The following is a 15,773-nucleotide window of genomic DNA, read 5'->3' as shown; positions in this document are numbered from 1 at the left end:
GTAGGGATCAACCAAATTTCAATCAGTCTGTGGCCGCTCAAATCAGAGTTTGACCAATCAAAAGATTGACTCCTCCTGAAGGGTTATGCTGGAAAACTTCTTAAACAGCATCTGCAGCCGATTGGCAGGTCAGTGTATTCTGAAAGGTGGGTCCCTCTGTTAGTGTTCTGCGTCAGCAGTCTAGGCACCGAACGTGTGATCTCTATAACCAGGGCTGCTGTTAGAAATCGCGAGGCCCCGTATAGACTACCTGGCAGGGCCCCCCAAGAAAATATTAAAGATATATTTAGCTAAAATTACAACAAAATCACTATTAGCAGACACAAATATAACATAACTCGCATAATTTCTGCTAAATCTAAAAAAAAAACTATGTTAAATAAAAAAGATGAGATGAGAAAAATATACAGGCTGGCCGTTGGAGCTCAGTGATCAGAGAGACAGAGAGAGAGAGAAACAAAGTTACAATTTACAAATAAACTCCTGAGCAGAGATAAGTGCTGGGAGGGGGCCCACACAAGGGAGGAGGATTAGTGAGGGACAACTGTCTCTTTCTCAACAGATAAAAGCTGATAGCAGGGAGAGAGACAGATCAGATTCAGGTGCTGGAGGAAGATTTCTGTATTTGTTGTCCATCACTAATCCCCCTCTCTGTGTGGGCCCCCCTGTGTGCTCGGGCCCCCTACAAGAGGGCTGGTGGCCCCCCCTATCAGCGGCCCTGTCTATAACTAATCCAGTTGTGGTGAGATAGCTTAATTTAGAGTCTAGTAGCTTGGCAAACAGTGACTCGATCCAAATGTCATTCTGCAGATCGTAGAAAGCTTTAATCAAATACTTGTGCAGATCTTCACAGATGAACATCAGACACGTCAAAGCACACAGCAGAAGCACATGCGATGAATGTGGACTAAAGCATACTGTAAATAAGAAGAAGGTTTGGACTAATTACATAGAGCATCCCCTAGCTACGTAGTGGGGAAAGGACAACATTTTTTAAAGTCAAACAAACAGCAATACATATGTAACTTGCTGTGTTTTAGCCTTCACAGAATATATAATGTTTTGCTGTGACATTATGTTGACAATGAAAGAGTTAACAGGCAGTCTCTGAGAAATGTATCAGTTGCTTATCTCTTTGTGTGCTGGTGGACCACAGACTGCTTTCTGCATTGTTTCAGAAGGTATTAGGGCCGGTTCACACTATTGCGAGTGCGGCGATCGCATGTAATTCGGAGCGCACTGCTCCTTCATTACATGCGATCGGATGTGCGGATGCGAATTCAGCCATACACTTTGTATGGCTGAAATTCGCACTGCACCCGCACAAAAGACGCACAGGACCCTTTTTTCCAGATGCATCAGGATCGGATTTCACAGTGGTTCACACTTGTGCGATCCGATCCTGTGCGAACTGTCAGATCGCACTGCGATATGCGATCAAACTGGGGGTGTCGTTAACATTTAATTGACACCCCCTGCATATCACATATGGCAGTGTGAACTGCCAGATGTGCGTTTGTGATGCGGGAACAGGCTGCGAATTCGCAGCCTTCCCGCATCGCACAAGTGTGAACCGGGACTTATAAGCAGAAATCAGAATGGCATGTGGCAATGCAGACAGCTTCTACTAAATACATGTATAATGCACATATTGACTTGACTGCTGTGATGAGCTTGTTGTAGGCATGTACAGGCCTGTATGACAATGGCTGCACTGCCATAAGCTGCTGTATATCCAGGGTAATATCACATTTCACAGAATATTCCAGAGCTAAAGATCATTTTTTGACTGGAGCCAAATTATTTTTTGACAGGTCTGCTTAAGCAATCCAAGCACTGAATGTGTGATCTCTATAACTGATTCAGTTGTGGTGAGATAGCTTAAATTACAGTCTAGTAGCTTGGCAGAAAGTGACTTAATCCGAATGATATCCTGCAGATCGTAGAAAGCTTTAAATTTGTGCAACTCTTCACAATTGAACATCAGATGTCTAGCTCTAGTAGAATACAGCACATGTGATGAATGGAAACTAAAGCTGGAAAGAGGGGAGGGACTAACTACATCCCCTAGCTACGGAGTGAGAAAAGGGCAAAATTATTTAAAGGCAAACGAACAACAATGCATAGAATCACCGTCAAAATCTATGATTTTAAATATTAAACAGTTTAAAAACAAGTTCACACATTAGGTGAAGACTATTTCAGGAACAACTGAAAAAGAAGAAAGGGAAGAATAACAGAAGAATAATGCAAACAATAACATACTGTAAAACTTGAAGGTCACTACTGGCATTTGTTAGATGGCACATAAGACAGTTTGTAAGTGTATCTTCAGAGGGGAAGGCAGCAACATGCACCAGTCCTCCTTACTTTCCTTTGATCAAGTCATTGGTTTAGAAGATGAATCCCCTTCCTTAGGCAAAATAAGTACTAGTTCAAATGTAGAATCTGTGTGAATTGTGATAGGGTCATCATTCAAGAAGTCAATTGGGGATGACCATAATATTTTAAGAAATGCAGCGGCTGGTTCTGCACAGGTTTCACGATCAGCTGGGTTGAGGTCCATAGGCACATATGCCATTGATTGGGATTAGAAAACCTTCTGATGTGTTTTACTCTGTTGCTGACATACACATAAAACTGTTCTGATTGGTTGTGTATGTATCTCTGCTTTCTGTGTAAAAGTGAAAGAGTCTTATTTAATGTCTATTTGACATTTTAGAAGCTCAGCAATTTAATTGGCTGCAAAGAGTTCAAGCCTTGGAATGGTATGTGCTGATTTTGGGGTTTAGCTTGGCCTTATTGAGGACAAAACCCACACTTATTTTGTTTCTTAGATCTATAACTTTGAGGTAGGCTAACCCAGCTATTGTTTTAAAGGAAGTATCAGAGAAAACATGGACTTCTCTTCTGGAGGCATTTATTAGGGATGCAAAAATGTATCCGCATTTATCTGAAATTATTCTTGTGCTTTCAGGGACTGTTTCTGTGGTTCCCATCGTTTTTGTTTTCCTATTGGTAATGGGGTATCACAATCTGTTTTCAGAAGTAAGCTGTCTTCGAAGTATCTTTTTTCCATATAGTTTGTATTGAGAATTCAATAACTCTCACATGCAGTCACACAAAACATGTAGATTCCCAACCAATATCTATGGTGTATACATCAATGCAAGTAAACAAGATTGTAAAAGCAGAACAAAATATTATCGGTATCACTACATATAGAGTGACCCCACACATTATCACTAGAATCTCTGAGTAATATCAGTAGTCTTAGAAGTCTCTTACCCTGAACGGTAAAGGGTGCTATTAAACCCACAGGATAGTAGATGCTGTTCACAGCAGAAAAAACTTCTTGTTTGGTACAGGGTTTGTTACAAGTTGATACTTGAAATATGTCTTGTTTGACATCCCAAAGCAATCCAAGGCCATGTTGCATAAGGGAAAGATCTGTTCCTAGCCTAAATCCTATTACAATAAATGCATGTTTATCAGAAGGAAAGGCTTTCAATACCTTGTCACTGTTAGAAACAATGTTGTGAAGACCGGGGTTGGCAATCGCAAGCATATCCTGAGTTCTATTAAGAAAATGAATTTTCTTCCTCTGTAGGCAGAGATTGAGTCTTTTGTTTACGTAGAAATGATTCACGTGCATCAGATCTGAATTCTTGTTCGTGTAGAGCTGTTCTTCCCAGCCCATAAATTGTTACAGCAAGAAAAGGGCTGTTGTTACTGAAAACATGTAATTTCATTTGGATGTCTATGACTTAATCGCTGACATTGTTGTTGCAACACCATCGAAACTTAAGGACATTTCTGTTGTCTTCTCGAACAATAAAACAGTAGAACATTTGCTTAATGTCGGCCATAACAGCAAACGATTCTTGTCTGAAGCAGCCCAAAACTCCTATAAGCTTGTTGTTAAGATTCGGCCTGGTGAGAAGGAAATCATTGAGGGAAACACCTTCATATTTAAGTCAGAGACCACTCTGATCAGATCTGGATTATGAGCATGGTACATGCCAAAGTATTAGAGGTACCAAGATTCCTCTCCTTCCTTGGGAGGTGGTACAGGCTCAGCATGATCTTTTGTCAAAACCTTCTGCATAAAGTCAACAAAGTGCTTCTTCATCTCAGGTTTTCTGTTCAGGGTGTATTGTAAAGAAGTAAATCGAGCCTCTGCTTGCTGAACATTATTTGGTAGTTTCTCTCCTGAGGCACAAAATGGTACTAGTGATGTCACATAGCTGTTGGAACTGTCCTAATAGAACTCCGTGTCTTCCATTGTAGCTGCCAACCCATTATCTTTAGCCATTACATCAAATACTGTGGTGTCGACATTATCATCCCAGAAATAAAGAAACTTGTTATCGCCTTGTGTGAAGAACTGTTGCATGCCTTTACTGCACAGTCATGTGGGTACTGTTCAAAATAGATAACGCGATCAGTTGTCAAGACACCAGTCTTAAAATAATAAACTGTGGAAGATCTTCAGACATTACCCTGACAGATGTTGCCTATGCTGACCCAGCTTAGGGCCAGGTGTTGGGCATATGGTGCATCATGTGGCCTGTTAATTTGTTGGCGAGCCTTGTGTACCCTTGGGATGTATCTGGTGAGAAGCAGGAGAATATTGGCATTTCTGTCAAAAGCTGGTATGTGGTCAGCTGTGCCCCTCAAGTAAAAGTGGTGGGAGGCAGCTGAATCTCCTCTTTGTTGGTTAAAATCTGGTTGCACTTTATGACAGTGAGCATTTGTATGGGACAGTAGGCAGGATTCAATAACAACTTAGCACTTTTACTTAAGTAAATAAATTAAGAAGCAGACACCTGTATTATTTGGAAAATATATAGGCCGCGGCCGTTTATTATTGATTTTAAAATAACTTCAATAAATAAATATATAATTAAAAATTTAAACACACTCAACAGCCTAGCCACCACAGCTCAGGCTGGATAAATAACATCACATTTCAAGCATCAACTTCCACTCATAAACATATAAAATTGCCCTTTTGCTATAGCAAAAACGACACCACCACCAATTATATATATATATATATATATATATTTTTTTTTTTTAAACAGCCGCGACAAAAAGGGGGGGGGGGATGGGGAATTCACACTGCTAAATCTTCTGAGGCGAATGAGCCCCTCTGAGGAGAGCTCTACCTTATATAGGGGCTCAGAGGGCTCTAGAATCTTCTACCCTATACCTATTCCTATAGGTGCTCTGACCCCTGCAACGCCACGCCCACTATTTCTATTCCCTCAGGATACCTTAGGAGTCCCTCCCTCTTTACCTGAGGAAAAAAGGAGGGAAAATTACCTTATGAACTATTCTACCTATTTCCCCAGCCACTCTCCCATGAGGAAAAGGGGGCTTATTACTGTTCCCCTTTTCCTTTCATGGGACAGTAGGCAGGATTCAATAACAACTTAGCACTTTTACTTAAGTAAATAAATTAAGAAGCAGACACCTGTATTATTTGGAAAATATATAGGCCGCGGCCGTTCATTATTGATTTTAAAATAACTTCAATAAATAAATATATAATTAAAAATTTAAACACACTCAACAGCCTAGCCACCACAGCTCAGGCCGGATAAATAACATCACATTTCAAGCATCAACTTCCAAAAGACAGAAGGGGGAAAACTAACCCCTTCTGTCACCAACGACCCCGCACCGCGGCCATATCAACACAATCCGACAGGTCTGCGTTAAAAACATCCAATCCTATCTCGGAAAGATGTACCCCATCATCCCTGTACAATCCTTCCATACCCCCTTCCAATTCCCTATGTCTGAAAGACATAACACCTATCCTAGGCAAAAGTTTAGCCAATGACCTGTTAATCCTTCTTCTAATCCTTTCCAAACTCTTCAAATAAGGTGAAAATAACCACCTCAGCCTTTGAACGATTTCAGAAAAGATAATAACAGTATTTGGCGACGACAACCCAAAACTAAAAAGATCATCCCTGATTCTGAAGATCAATTCCAAAGTTTTTTCTTGACCAATATCGTTTCCTCCTAAATGCACGATAAGTGCATCCGGAGGAGGAAACAATGATTGTAACCTGTTTAACTCAAATAATAGATCAGCCCAAACCATGCCCCTCCTACCATACCAGTACACTTTGAATTTCTCCGGATCCAGTCCCAAATTTTCAGAGTAAACCCTCTGTCTTGCCCTCTTGAACGCCCAAAAGATATACGAATGCCCGACAATCCAAATGATCCTTTTTCCATCTGAAAAGAATCAAACAAATGAATTAGGTTGGATGTATGATTAATAGCAATCTGACTTCCACCTTCCAACCTTTTTTATTATGGAATCTTCCAATCCTAATCTAGATGCCTCAGTGGCTGCCCCTATCCGAAAAGAGTGTGATGTCAAATGCATTCCTGGTAAATTTAACTTGACCACACATTTCTTGAAAACGCTATTAAACTGATATTTAGATAAGTTTGCACCTGAGGCATGAATAAAAAGAGCCTTTTCACCAAAACTTGGTCTTAACTCAAGATACTGTTGCAATGACTTAACTGGGCATATGAGAGAACCACTGAGCGCATGTAAACAAATAACACATCCTTTACCTACCTGGTCTGTTTTTGACCTTCTTATCTTAATCCTCACTAAGTTACCCTCCAGACTTACCTCCTTTTTTAAAATATTTAATAACTCTGAAATCCGCAAAGCTCCAAAAAATGCTAGAGAAAAGGCTGCTTTAAACAGGGCAGCTTCGAGAACAGAAAAACAAACCTCACCTGTGGCCAAACATAGGTCCAAAAGAATTTTTGGTGTAATTGGACTGCGCTTATCACTGCTATAACTCCTCCTCCTATATTCTTTAAGCGCCTGCTTAACTGTAAAAAACGACACACAAGATGGTAAATTTCTCATTTTTTGAAAAAACGAAACTCCGGCCAAGATTTTATTCACGTGTGCCCAGGAGTAATTTTTCTTGAATAAACTATTTAAGAACAACATTACAAGTCCTTCAGAAAAAGTATGTTCATCTTCTTTTAGATCCTTAAGAAAAGAAATCCACATCAGCCAAGCTGACTGGTAACCTGCCATGGTCGAAGGGGCTATGGAGTGTTTGATATTCTCTGTAACCAGACTTATATCAACTCCCATAACTTCCTTGGGAATTTGGTGCCCACTGGATCCGCTTCTGGTAATAGTTGGAAAAATCTGCTCATCTGTTGGCGAGATAGCGCATCTGCCATGTCATTGCTCTTACCAGCCACATGTCTAGCCTCAAGCCATATATTGTATTTCAGACATAAATAAATCATATATCTCAAAAGAGCAATGACTGGTGGAGACTTGGATGTTAAACAATTGATAGCGTACATTACTCCTTTGTTATCCGTACTAAGCAATATCCTCCTATTACTAAACTCTTTTCCCCATACTTCTAGAGCGACTATTATGGGATAAAAGCTCCAGAAGAACTATATTTTTCAATAGACCTTTTACTTTCCAGCTTTGGCTCCAGCGATCTGCGCACCAATGGTTTCGCCAGATCGCTGCAAAACCTACCGAACCAGCAGAGTCAGTAAATAATAAAAATTCTTCATCAATAATGAATTCCTTCTGCCATAAACTCCTCCCATTAAAATGTTCTAAAAACTGAAGCCAAACCAACACGTCTTCCCTAATATCGCTGGTCACCCTAATATGAGAAAAAGGGGATTTTAGCCCAGAGATTGCCAAGTACATTCTCCTGGAGAATGCCTTTCCTACCGGCATGATTCTTGAGGCGAAAGCCAGTAGGCCCAAAAGAGATTGAATCTCTTTCAAACACACTTTCTTTCTCCTAACCAGATTAATTAACATACCTTTAATCCTTTGTATTTTTTCTTCCGGCAATCTGAACTCCAGCGCCGCCGTGTCTATTGTAATTCCTAGGAACTCCAGACATGTGGTGGGATACACCGTCTTTTCAACCGCCAATGGGACTCCAAACTTACTACAAATACTGAAAAAAGTATTTAATAATTGAAGACATTCTAACGATTCCGCTTTACCCATGAACAAAAAGTCATCTAAGTAGTGAATCATAAAGTTAGAACATGCGTCTTTCATCACTACCCATTCCAAAAAACAAGCAAAATCTTCAAAATATTTACATGAGACTGAACACCCCATCGGAAGACATTTGTCGAAGTAGAATTTGTCCCTAAAGTAAATTCCCAAAGAGTTAAAACAAACCGGGTTAATGGGGAGTAGACGGAAAGCGGATTTTATGTCCGCTTTAGCCATTAAAGCCCCTACACCTAAAGCCCTTAGCTTTACCAGAGCATCCTCAAATGAAGCATATGATACTGATATTAAGTTTGGGTCTATCTGGTCATTTAAGGATTCCCCTTTGGGAAATGAAAGGTGGTGAATTAATCTGAAAGAACCTTTCTCCTTCTTTGGGACAATGCCCAATGGGGAAACTCTAAAATTTTTAAAAGGAGGTGAAACAAAAGGACCTTCCATCCTTCCTTCTAAAATTTCTCTATCTAATTAATCTTGAACCACACTAGGGAAGAGATCAACTGATTTTAAATTATTAAACTGTCTACAACCTAAACCTGAAAAGGAGGGCAACAAGAAGCCTTCCTCAAAGCCCTCAAACAGTAGTTGAGCCCTCACCTTGTCTGGGAAAACTAACAGGTAGGGCAACATTTTTTGTAATTTCACTGGGGAGGTTGCCTTTTTGAAGGTTCTGCTGGTTGCTAGCGGACAACTTCTTAAAACATTTTGACACCGGGTGACTTCCCCCGCAAAATGCACATTCATGCCTATATCGGCATGTATGGGGCCATTTACACTGTCCATCATTATAGTTAAAGCAGATCCCTTTTCTATATGTAGTGGTGGACTGCTGCGAGGAGGGACCAGCTTTCTTGACATAACCTGATTTCTGGGGTAGAAAAAGGTTAAGCCACAATCCTACGTCCTTAATCCCCCATCTTAAATTCCTGTGAACTGACAGTTTTTGTCTAAAAGCCTCATCGTAACTATACCATCCAAAACCACTGAAGCTCTTGTACGCTTCTAAAATAATATCCAAGTGTTGGAAAAGTCCAACACTCTTTTCAGGTGACTTCTCACAAAGAACAGCAGCAAAAATAAAAAAGGATTGCAGCCAATTGTTAAAATTCTTAGCAACAGGTCTTTTCCTATCCTCTTCTGACTTATCATCTTTTTTGTCACTCTTATTAATAAATTCTCTAGCCGATGGAAGAAGAGATAGTATCTCAATAAACTCACCTCTCCAAATCTTTTCTTTAATTCCTGGTGATAGATGGAAGCCCAGCGGTGACACCTCACAAAGTATAGCTTCCTTAAGACATGTTTCAGGAATATTTTGTGACCTTGCCACCTGTCTACCATCTAGTTCAACTAAATCCACTATACTCTCCTGCATACTCCTGTCCTTAGCTAAGCCCCCACAAGGTGGCGCCCATACTTCTGCTGCTGACAAAGCTGGCTCTGCAACCTGGCTACTCTGAACCAATCTACTGTTTTGCTGCAGCTCCCTAACATCTCTAGACAATTTAAATAACATTTCGGATATATTGGAGAGAATTGGCAGCGTTGTCCACTCACCATTCTCATTATCCTGCTGTGTTTGTAGTCTCTCCTCTAGCTCCTCCCCGACCACCGGGATTGCTTGACCTTCCACCGCCGGCTCTTCAGCTCTCCTTCCGCTCCCGCCCTGTGTCTCTTGCCGTTACCTCGGAGTCTCTTCCGGCACCGGAGCTTGTCTTCCACGACCAGAGCCTTCTTCATTTCTTCCGCTCCCGGCGCCGCTTGATGACGCTATCTCCCGGTCACTGCGCCTGCGCTGTGTCCCGGTCCCGGGCCTTCTCGCGGGAGGTCTCGCTGGTGACTGTGAGTGCCGTCTGGCAGGCGTTCTCTTCCTCTTCGTCCATCCCTCCGAAATGACGCCGCTTCTTCTTCCATCTCAGCCATATCTTCTTCCGTCGGCGGGGCATTCAAAGTTGGAATCACCTCAGCCCGCACGTCCGCAGCAGAACTCCCACCGGCTGCTTGCCTCGCATTCCTTGGTAAGCTTAAGCACATTCTTAACCACTCTTCCCCACCGTCCTCCCCTGCTCTTTCTATAATTTGTCTCAATAGGCTCATCCTCTCGCCTCAGAAGTCTCCTATACTCCAAAAGTGGCAGCTCCTGAATTCACACTGCTAAATCTTCTGAGGCGAATGAGCCCCTCTGAGGAGAGCTCTACCTTATATAGGGGCTCAGAGGGCTCTAGAATCTTCTACCCTATACCTATTCCTATAGGTGCTCTGACCCCTGCAACGCCACGCCCACTATTTCTATTCCCTCAGGATACCTTAGGAGTCCCTCCCTCTTTACCTGAGGAAAAAAGGAGGGAAAATTACCTTATGAACTATTCTACCTATTTCCCCAGCCACTCTCCCATGAGGAAAAGGGGGCTTATTACTGTTCCCCTTTTCCTTTCATTTCTATGATGCCATTCAGAGCTACTGCTTCAAGAGCAGTGTCTCTCCTGTCTTAAACTTCAGTGATTCCAGCACAGGTACCCAGGGTATATGGTGAGGCATCTTCTGTTATGTTTAACTGGTCAAAAACCTTTGATCGGTACTCTGATCATCTAGAATAATTTACAGCCTTACAGTTTTGTCAGGCTGATCCTTGGGGGTGTACATAAACTAATAATATTTTGGCACATGATTTGTCACAAAGTCCTTCTCCACAGACATCCATGCATGTGGAGAAAACTGTAGTATGAGGCACTGTTTGGTGTGTGCTCTCCACACCATGCTTTGCCTCGGGAGGATTACCTTTAGACTGAGCTTGACTGTCTTGAAATGGATGAAGAGCTTGTACATGATCATCACTGTTGTATTCTATGCACTTAATAGTAGCCTTACAGTTTTTAGCATTGTGTTTTGTGGAAGCAAAGCATTTGAAGCAACCCCTGAATTTCTTTAAAAGCTCTTTCAATTCTTGCAAGGGTTTCTTAATGAAGCCGATACAATACATAAGAGGGTGTGGTTTGTTATGCATTGGACATTGGCAATTTGGGTTCTCAATTTTCTTGTTCTAATCAGTTTTTTCAGGGACTGGATTAGATTAAGGTAGCCCTTTTCATAGAAACTGGACCACTCTATGTGAAATATGTGAGCTTGCAGTCCTTGGAGAAAGTGGATAGAAAGGGTTGGACTGCCCAGAGGGGAAACATGGATCATTCTTAGTAATTCTCCTAATGAGCTCTCAAAAGTATGAAAAGGGAGGAAAGGGAAATTGATTTTCTTATTTATATTTTAAACCAAGTGATGTTACATTTTTCTGTATACCAAAGGGTAACCTGGAGACTATTGGCTTAACCACATGGCAGTATCTAGGTAACTGGGGTGGGTATCAGCTTTGGTGAGTTGAAACTCCAAAGAGAAGGCCACTGAGCACTTGAAACGTAAGAATGTCTTTGCCAAATATTTTTGGGAAGGTTTGTAACCTTTTAAAAAAGCATCCTCAATGACTCCTGGGCTGCTAAAGCTACACTCAAGTCTGTCCTAAGCACCGTAAGACCTGTGGTAGGGTCATCAATTTGAACAGCTTTGAGTTATTTGATACCTTCAGCAGACTAAGGACCTAGCCACCTGCTAAGCAGATCTAGTTCTTCTGTAATTTTGACATCTATCCTGGTGTATTGAGAGATGAGTAGGCAGATTATCTTAAGTGGTGGTAGGCACGGTGTACTGACCCTGGTTGAGGAATACAGCTGCTGTGGCTGGTAGCTGAGGTTTAGGGAGAGAATTTGAGGAATGTGAGGAATAGTATGCAACCAAGTGTCTGCTGCTTTCTGAAGCAACTTGCTCTAAAACCTTTAACCCTGTCATAGCTGTGGCTTGCTCACATTGTTAATCCAAAGCCTCTATCTCTGCTCTCTTGCATGAGGCTTCTCCTTCTGCCTCTGCTTTTTTTGGGTACAGCTTTTGCCTCTGCTTTCACCTTTACTTCCATCAGTGCTTTCTGGCATGTGGTTTCTGTTGCTTCAGCTTCCATCTCTGCTTTCTTGCGTGCAGCTTCTGCTTCCACCTCTTCTTTCTTGTGTGCGGCTTCTGCTTCCATCTTAATTTTTTTTTTTCATGCAAAGGCTGCCTGAATTTTAGAAGATTCAGCATTGGCACAGGCTTAATTAGTTGTTGGAGTGGAAGATTTTGATTGCAGAGACTTAAACCATGTACCCGTGATCAGAATATCATACAATAAATACCACTTTCAAAGCTACTGTATGATATTCTAATCGTTAGTACATACAACATTTTCAGAGGGAATAAACATGAAAATTTCTCTCGTACGATACCAAATTGAACGATTTTTGTTTAATTAGTACAGTTTTTGTCTGAAAATACAATACAAATATATTACATCACTTCTGAATTTTTATTCTGTCGTATGAGAATTTTCATGCTTTAGCAACCTATTCTCTTTGAAAACGGAGACTAGCATCCAATGAAAAAGGATGTTTAGTCGTCTGATAATCTCATCACATCTACGAGGCTTTAGAGGATCTGGAGGAGTGTCTCATAGATGCAGATAGATTATATTTAGATTCATGAAGTTGTGTGATTCCCACCTCTGCCTCTGTTTGTAGTCCTAAACTGTTTCTCTCTAGATCAGTGGTTCTCAACTCGGGTCCCCGGGACCCACTAACAGGCCAGATTTTACGTTTTACCTTGGGGAGATGCAGACTAGAATACTGCAATCACTGAGCAGCAAATGAGATCACCTGTGATGTAATTTAGTTATCTTGCAAACCTGGCCTGGGTCCTGAGGACAGGAGTTGAGAACATTTGCTCTAGATTAAGCTAATCAAATCCCTTTAATTCTTCTTGTGACTCTTCTGTGTTGTACTGCTTTAAGAGGATAATATATTTAAAACACAGACTTTATTAACTCTCATAGGTAACAATGAATTGTTGTAGTACCCCATAAAAAGACTGAGAAAGGCAAGATGAGCAATCAACCATTTTAGACTGATTGACATCAACTAGCAGTTCTTCTTTATTAGCTTCATAATTCTGTTGAACATTCCAGCTCTGTTTAACCAAGCATTTACCTTGTCTGCCTACTTCCTGATCTGGAAAAAATTCTGTCTCTTGCTATATTTCAGCCTCCACAGAAGGGTTGGACTAACTACATCAAGCTTTGTCTAGCTGTGGAGTGAGGAAAGGACACAATTATTTAAAGGCAAACAGTAATGCATATGTAACTTGCTGTGTTGTAGCCTCCTGCTGTGGCAATATGTTGGCAATGAAATACTGTAGTTAACAGGCAGTCTCTGAGAAATGTATCAGTTGCCTAGCTCTTTGTGTGTTTGTGGACCACAGACTGCTTTCCGTCTCACTTTTTTCAGAAAGTATTATAAGCAAAAATCAGAATGACATGTATATTCACATATGCACTTGTATACCAGGCCCATTAGAAAAACACTGGATTATTGCTCCCTTGAAGGCTGTAGGCTGCTGTGATGAGCTCGCAAGCATGTACAGGCTTGTATGGCAATGGCTACACTTTCCTAAACCGCTTTACTGTATATCCATGGTGATATCACATTTCACAGTATATTCCAGAGCTATATATGATTTTTTGACTGTTCTGCTTCTGTGTCCTAAAAGAGGCAGGTCCCTCTGTCTGCTTCACTAATCCAAGCACTGAAAGAATGATCTGTATAACTGATTCAGTTGTGGTGAGATAGCTTAAAGTTAAGTTCCACCCAAAAACCCTCCAGGTGCCTCATTTGGGACCTTTCAGGGGGGAGGGGGAATGGGTACCTGTTTTTGACAGGTACCCTTTCCCACTTCTGGGAGACAGTGCCACGGCGCCATCCCATCGGCAGTTTGGCCCCCCTCCTCCTTCCTCCACTGCTGGGCCAATTAGCAAACGCAGCAAACTTTGCACATGCACAGTAGGGAGCCGGCTGTGAAGCCAAAAGGATTCACTGCCAGTTTCCCTTACCTTGAATTGCGACGGCAGCACCCGAGAGCTGACCTGATAATTGGCTTTGGGTGCCGACATCACGGGAACCCTGGACAGGTAAGCCCTAATATTAAAAGTCAGCAGCTATAGTATTTGTAGCTGCTGACTTTTCATTTTTGGTGAGGGGCGGAACTCCCCTTTAACTTACAGTCTAGTAGCTTGGCAGAAAGTGACTTGATCCTGCAGATTGTGGAAAGCTTTAATTGAAAACTTGAACTTCAACTTTAGATAAGGCTTACCAATAGGTATTGTAAATATCTCCTAAACGTGCACTGTTTAGGAGATATTTACTGTATACTGCGCCGATGACGTCATCAGCGCATGCGCTCTGAAGGAATGGCTGCCTGTGCCATTTCTTCAGAGCCCTGTGCTGTTACCGGCGGCTTCCACGCGCATGCACGGGAGTGACGTCATGCGGCTTTGGCCAGTCACACAGCCGGAGTCCGCAGACCCAGAAGGAAGACGGGCGAAGATGGATGCAGCCTCCAGCGGGGATGACGAGGGCTTCGTTTTCAGGTAAGTTTCACATAATGTGCTAGTATGGGATGTATACTAGCACATTATGCCTTTACTTTGCAGGTGACCAAAAAAAAACAGGCAGTGTTTACTTCCTCTTAAAGGCAGGCATCCCAAATACATTTGGTATTATAGTGTATATGTGCTGTGAAATACATTTACACAGGATATGAGCATGTTTGCTAGCGTGCCTGCATAAAACAAAAAAATCAAGGAGCCCATTCATATTTTTTCTTTCATATGTATTGGAATGCAGAATATTACTTATATCATATATCAGTCTGATCCTTTTAATTACAGCCATGAAGCCATATGATCATCTGTCAAGGCAAACAGCACAGCAGGTCAACGCGTTGGTAGTGTCAATCAAGTAGGTTGTGTTTATTCTTCACATAACAGCTATGCATTACCTTGTTTACTAAATTAAATCCTAGAGCAGATTATAAACAAGATTGTCAAAAATGTGCAATTAAACTAAGGCTATGATAACCGCAATCAAGATAACCATAGGAAAATACAAAATTATTGTGCTTCTAATTTCATCAATTTAAATGTCGGAGCACTGTGTCAATTTGTGCAGGGTGAAGCTGGATTAAAACTCAATAATGCCTCAGAGACAGACCAATTTCTGGGCCTCCGAGCTTTTATTATTTCTACTCCATGAAGTCTGTGCTACTGTTACAGGTCTATGAAGATTTCACTAGGTGTGAAATTAATTCCAGCCTAGCAGCCAGTTAAAGTAAATTTGATTTTGCTTTTTAGATTTCTAATTATAAAAGCTAGAGTGCTGACTATATATTATGTGATATTCACAAGTACAGTAATATAAACAGTTCTCAAGACAATCAGTGCATGACAGATAAAAAAAAATCAGGTACCTGGTTATGTGACATTGCAAGATGCATTGTACCAAATTTGGTCTTCACTAATGTTTGCTTACAACAGAGCACTTACCCCACTCACCAGTCATGGACCACACAATCAAATAGGGAGAAACTGAATCATCTTGTTTTACAGTTGTGCTCATAAGTTTACATACCCTGGCAGAATTTATGATTTCTTGGCCAATCTTTTCAAGAATATGAATGATAACACAAAACCTTTTCTTTCACTCATGGTTAGTGTTTGGCTGAAGCCTTTTTTTATCAGTCAACTGTGTTTACTCTTTTAAAATCATAATGACAACAGAAACTACCCAAATGACCGTGATCAAAA

At 41.2% G+C, this 15,773-nt stretch overlaps 1 protein-coding gene across 1 annotated transcript in view; it reads left to right on the top strand.

Moving 5' to 3' along the window:
* AADAC (arylacetamide deacetylase) overlaps positions 1–15,773 on the top strand; it is a 66,795-nt gene that overhangs the window by 43,990 nt on the left and 7,032 nt on the right. Inside the window, exon 3 of the mRNA XM_082252156.1 lies at positions 14,859–14,928. Within this exon, the coding sequence (XP_082108282.1) occupies positions 14,859–14,928 (70 nt within the window). The remainder of the gene's footprint in view (positions 1–14,858; positions 14,929–15,773) is intronic.

This window comes from Pelophylax lessonae, assembly GCF_965119305.1.
Source record: "Pelophylax lessonae genome assembly, chromosome: 3".
Classification (NCBI taxonomy): Eukaryota; Metazoa; Chordata; class Amphibia; order Anura; family Ranidae; genus Pelophylax; species Pelophylax lessonae.
Note: the sequence above shows the minus strand (reverse complement) of the source record. Positions and strands in the feature narration are given on the sequence as shown.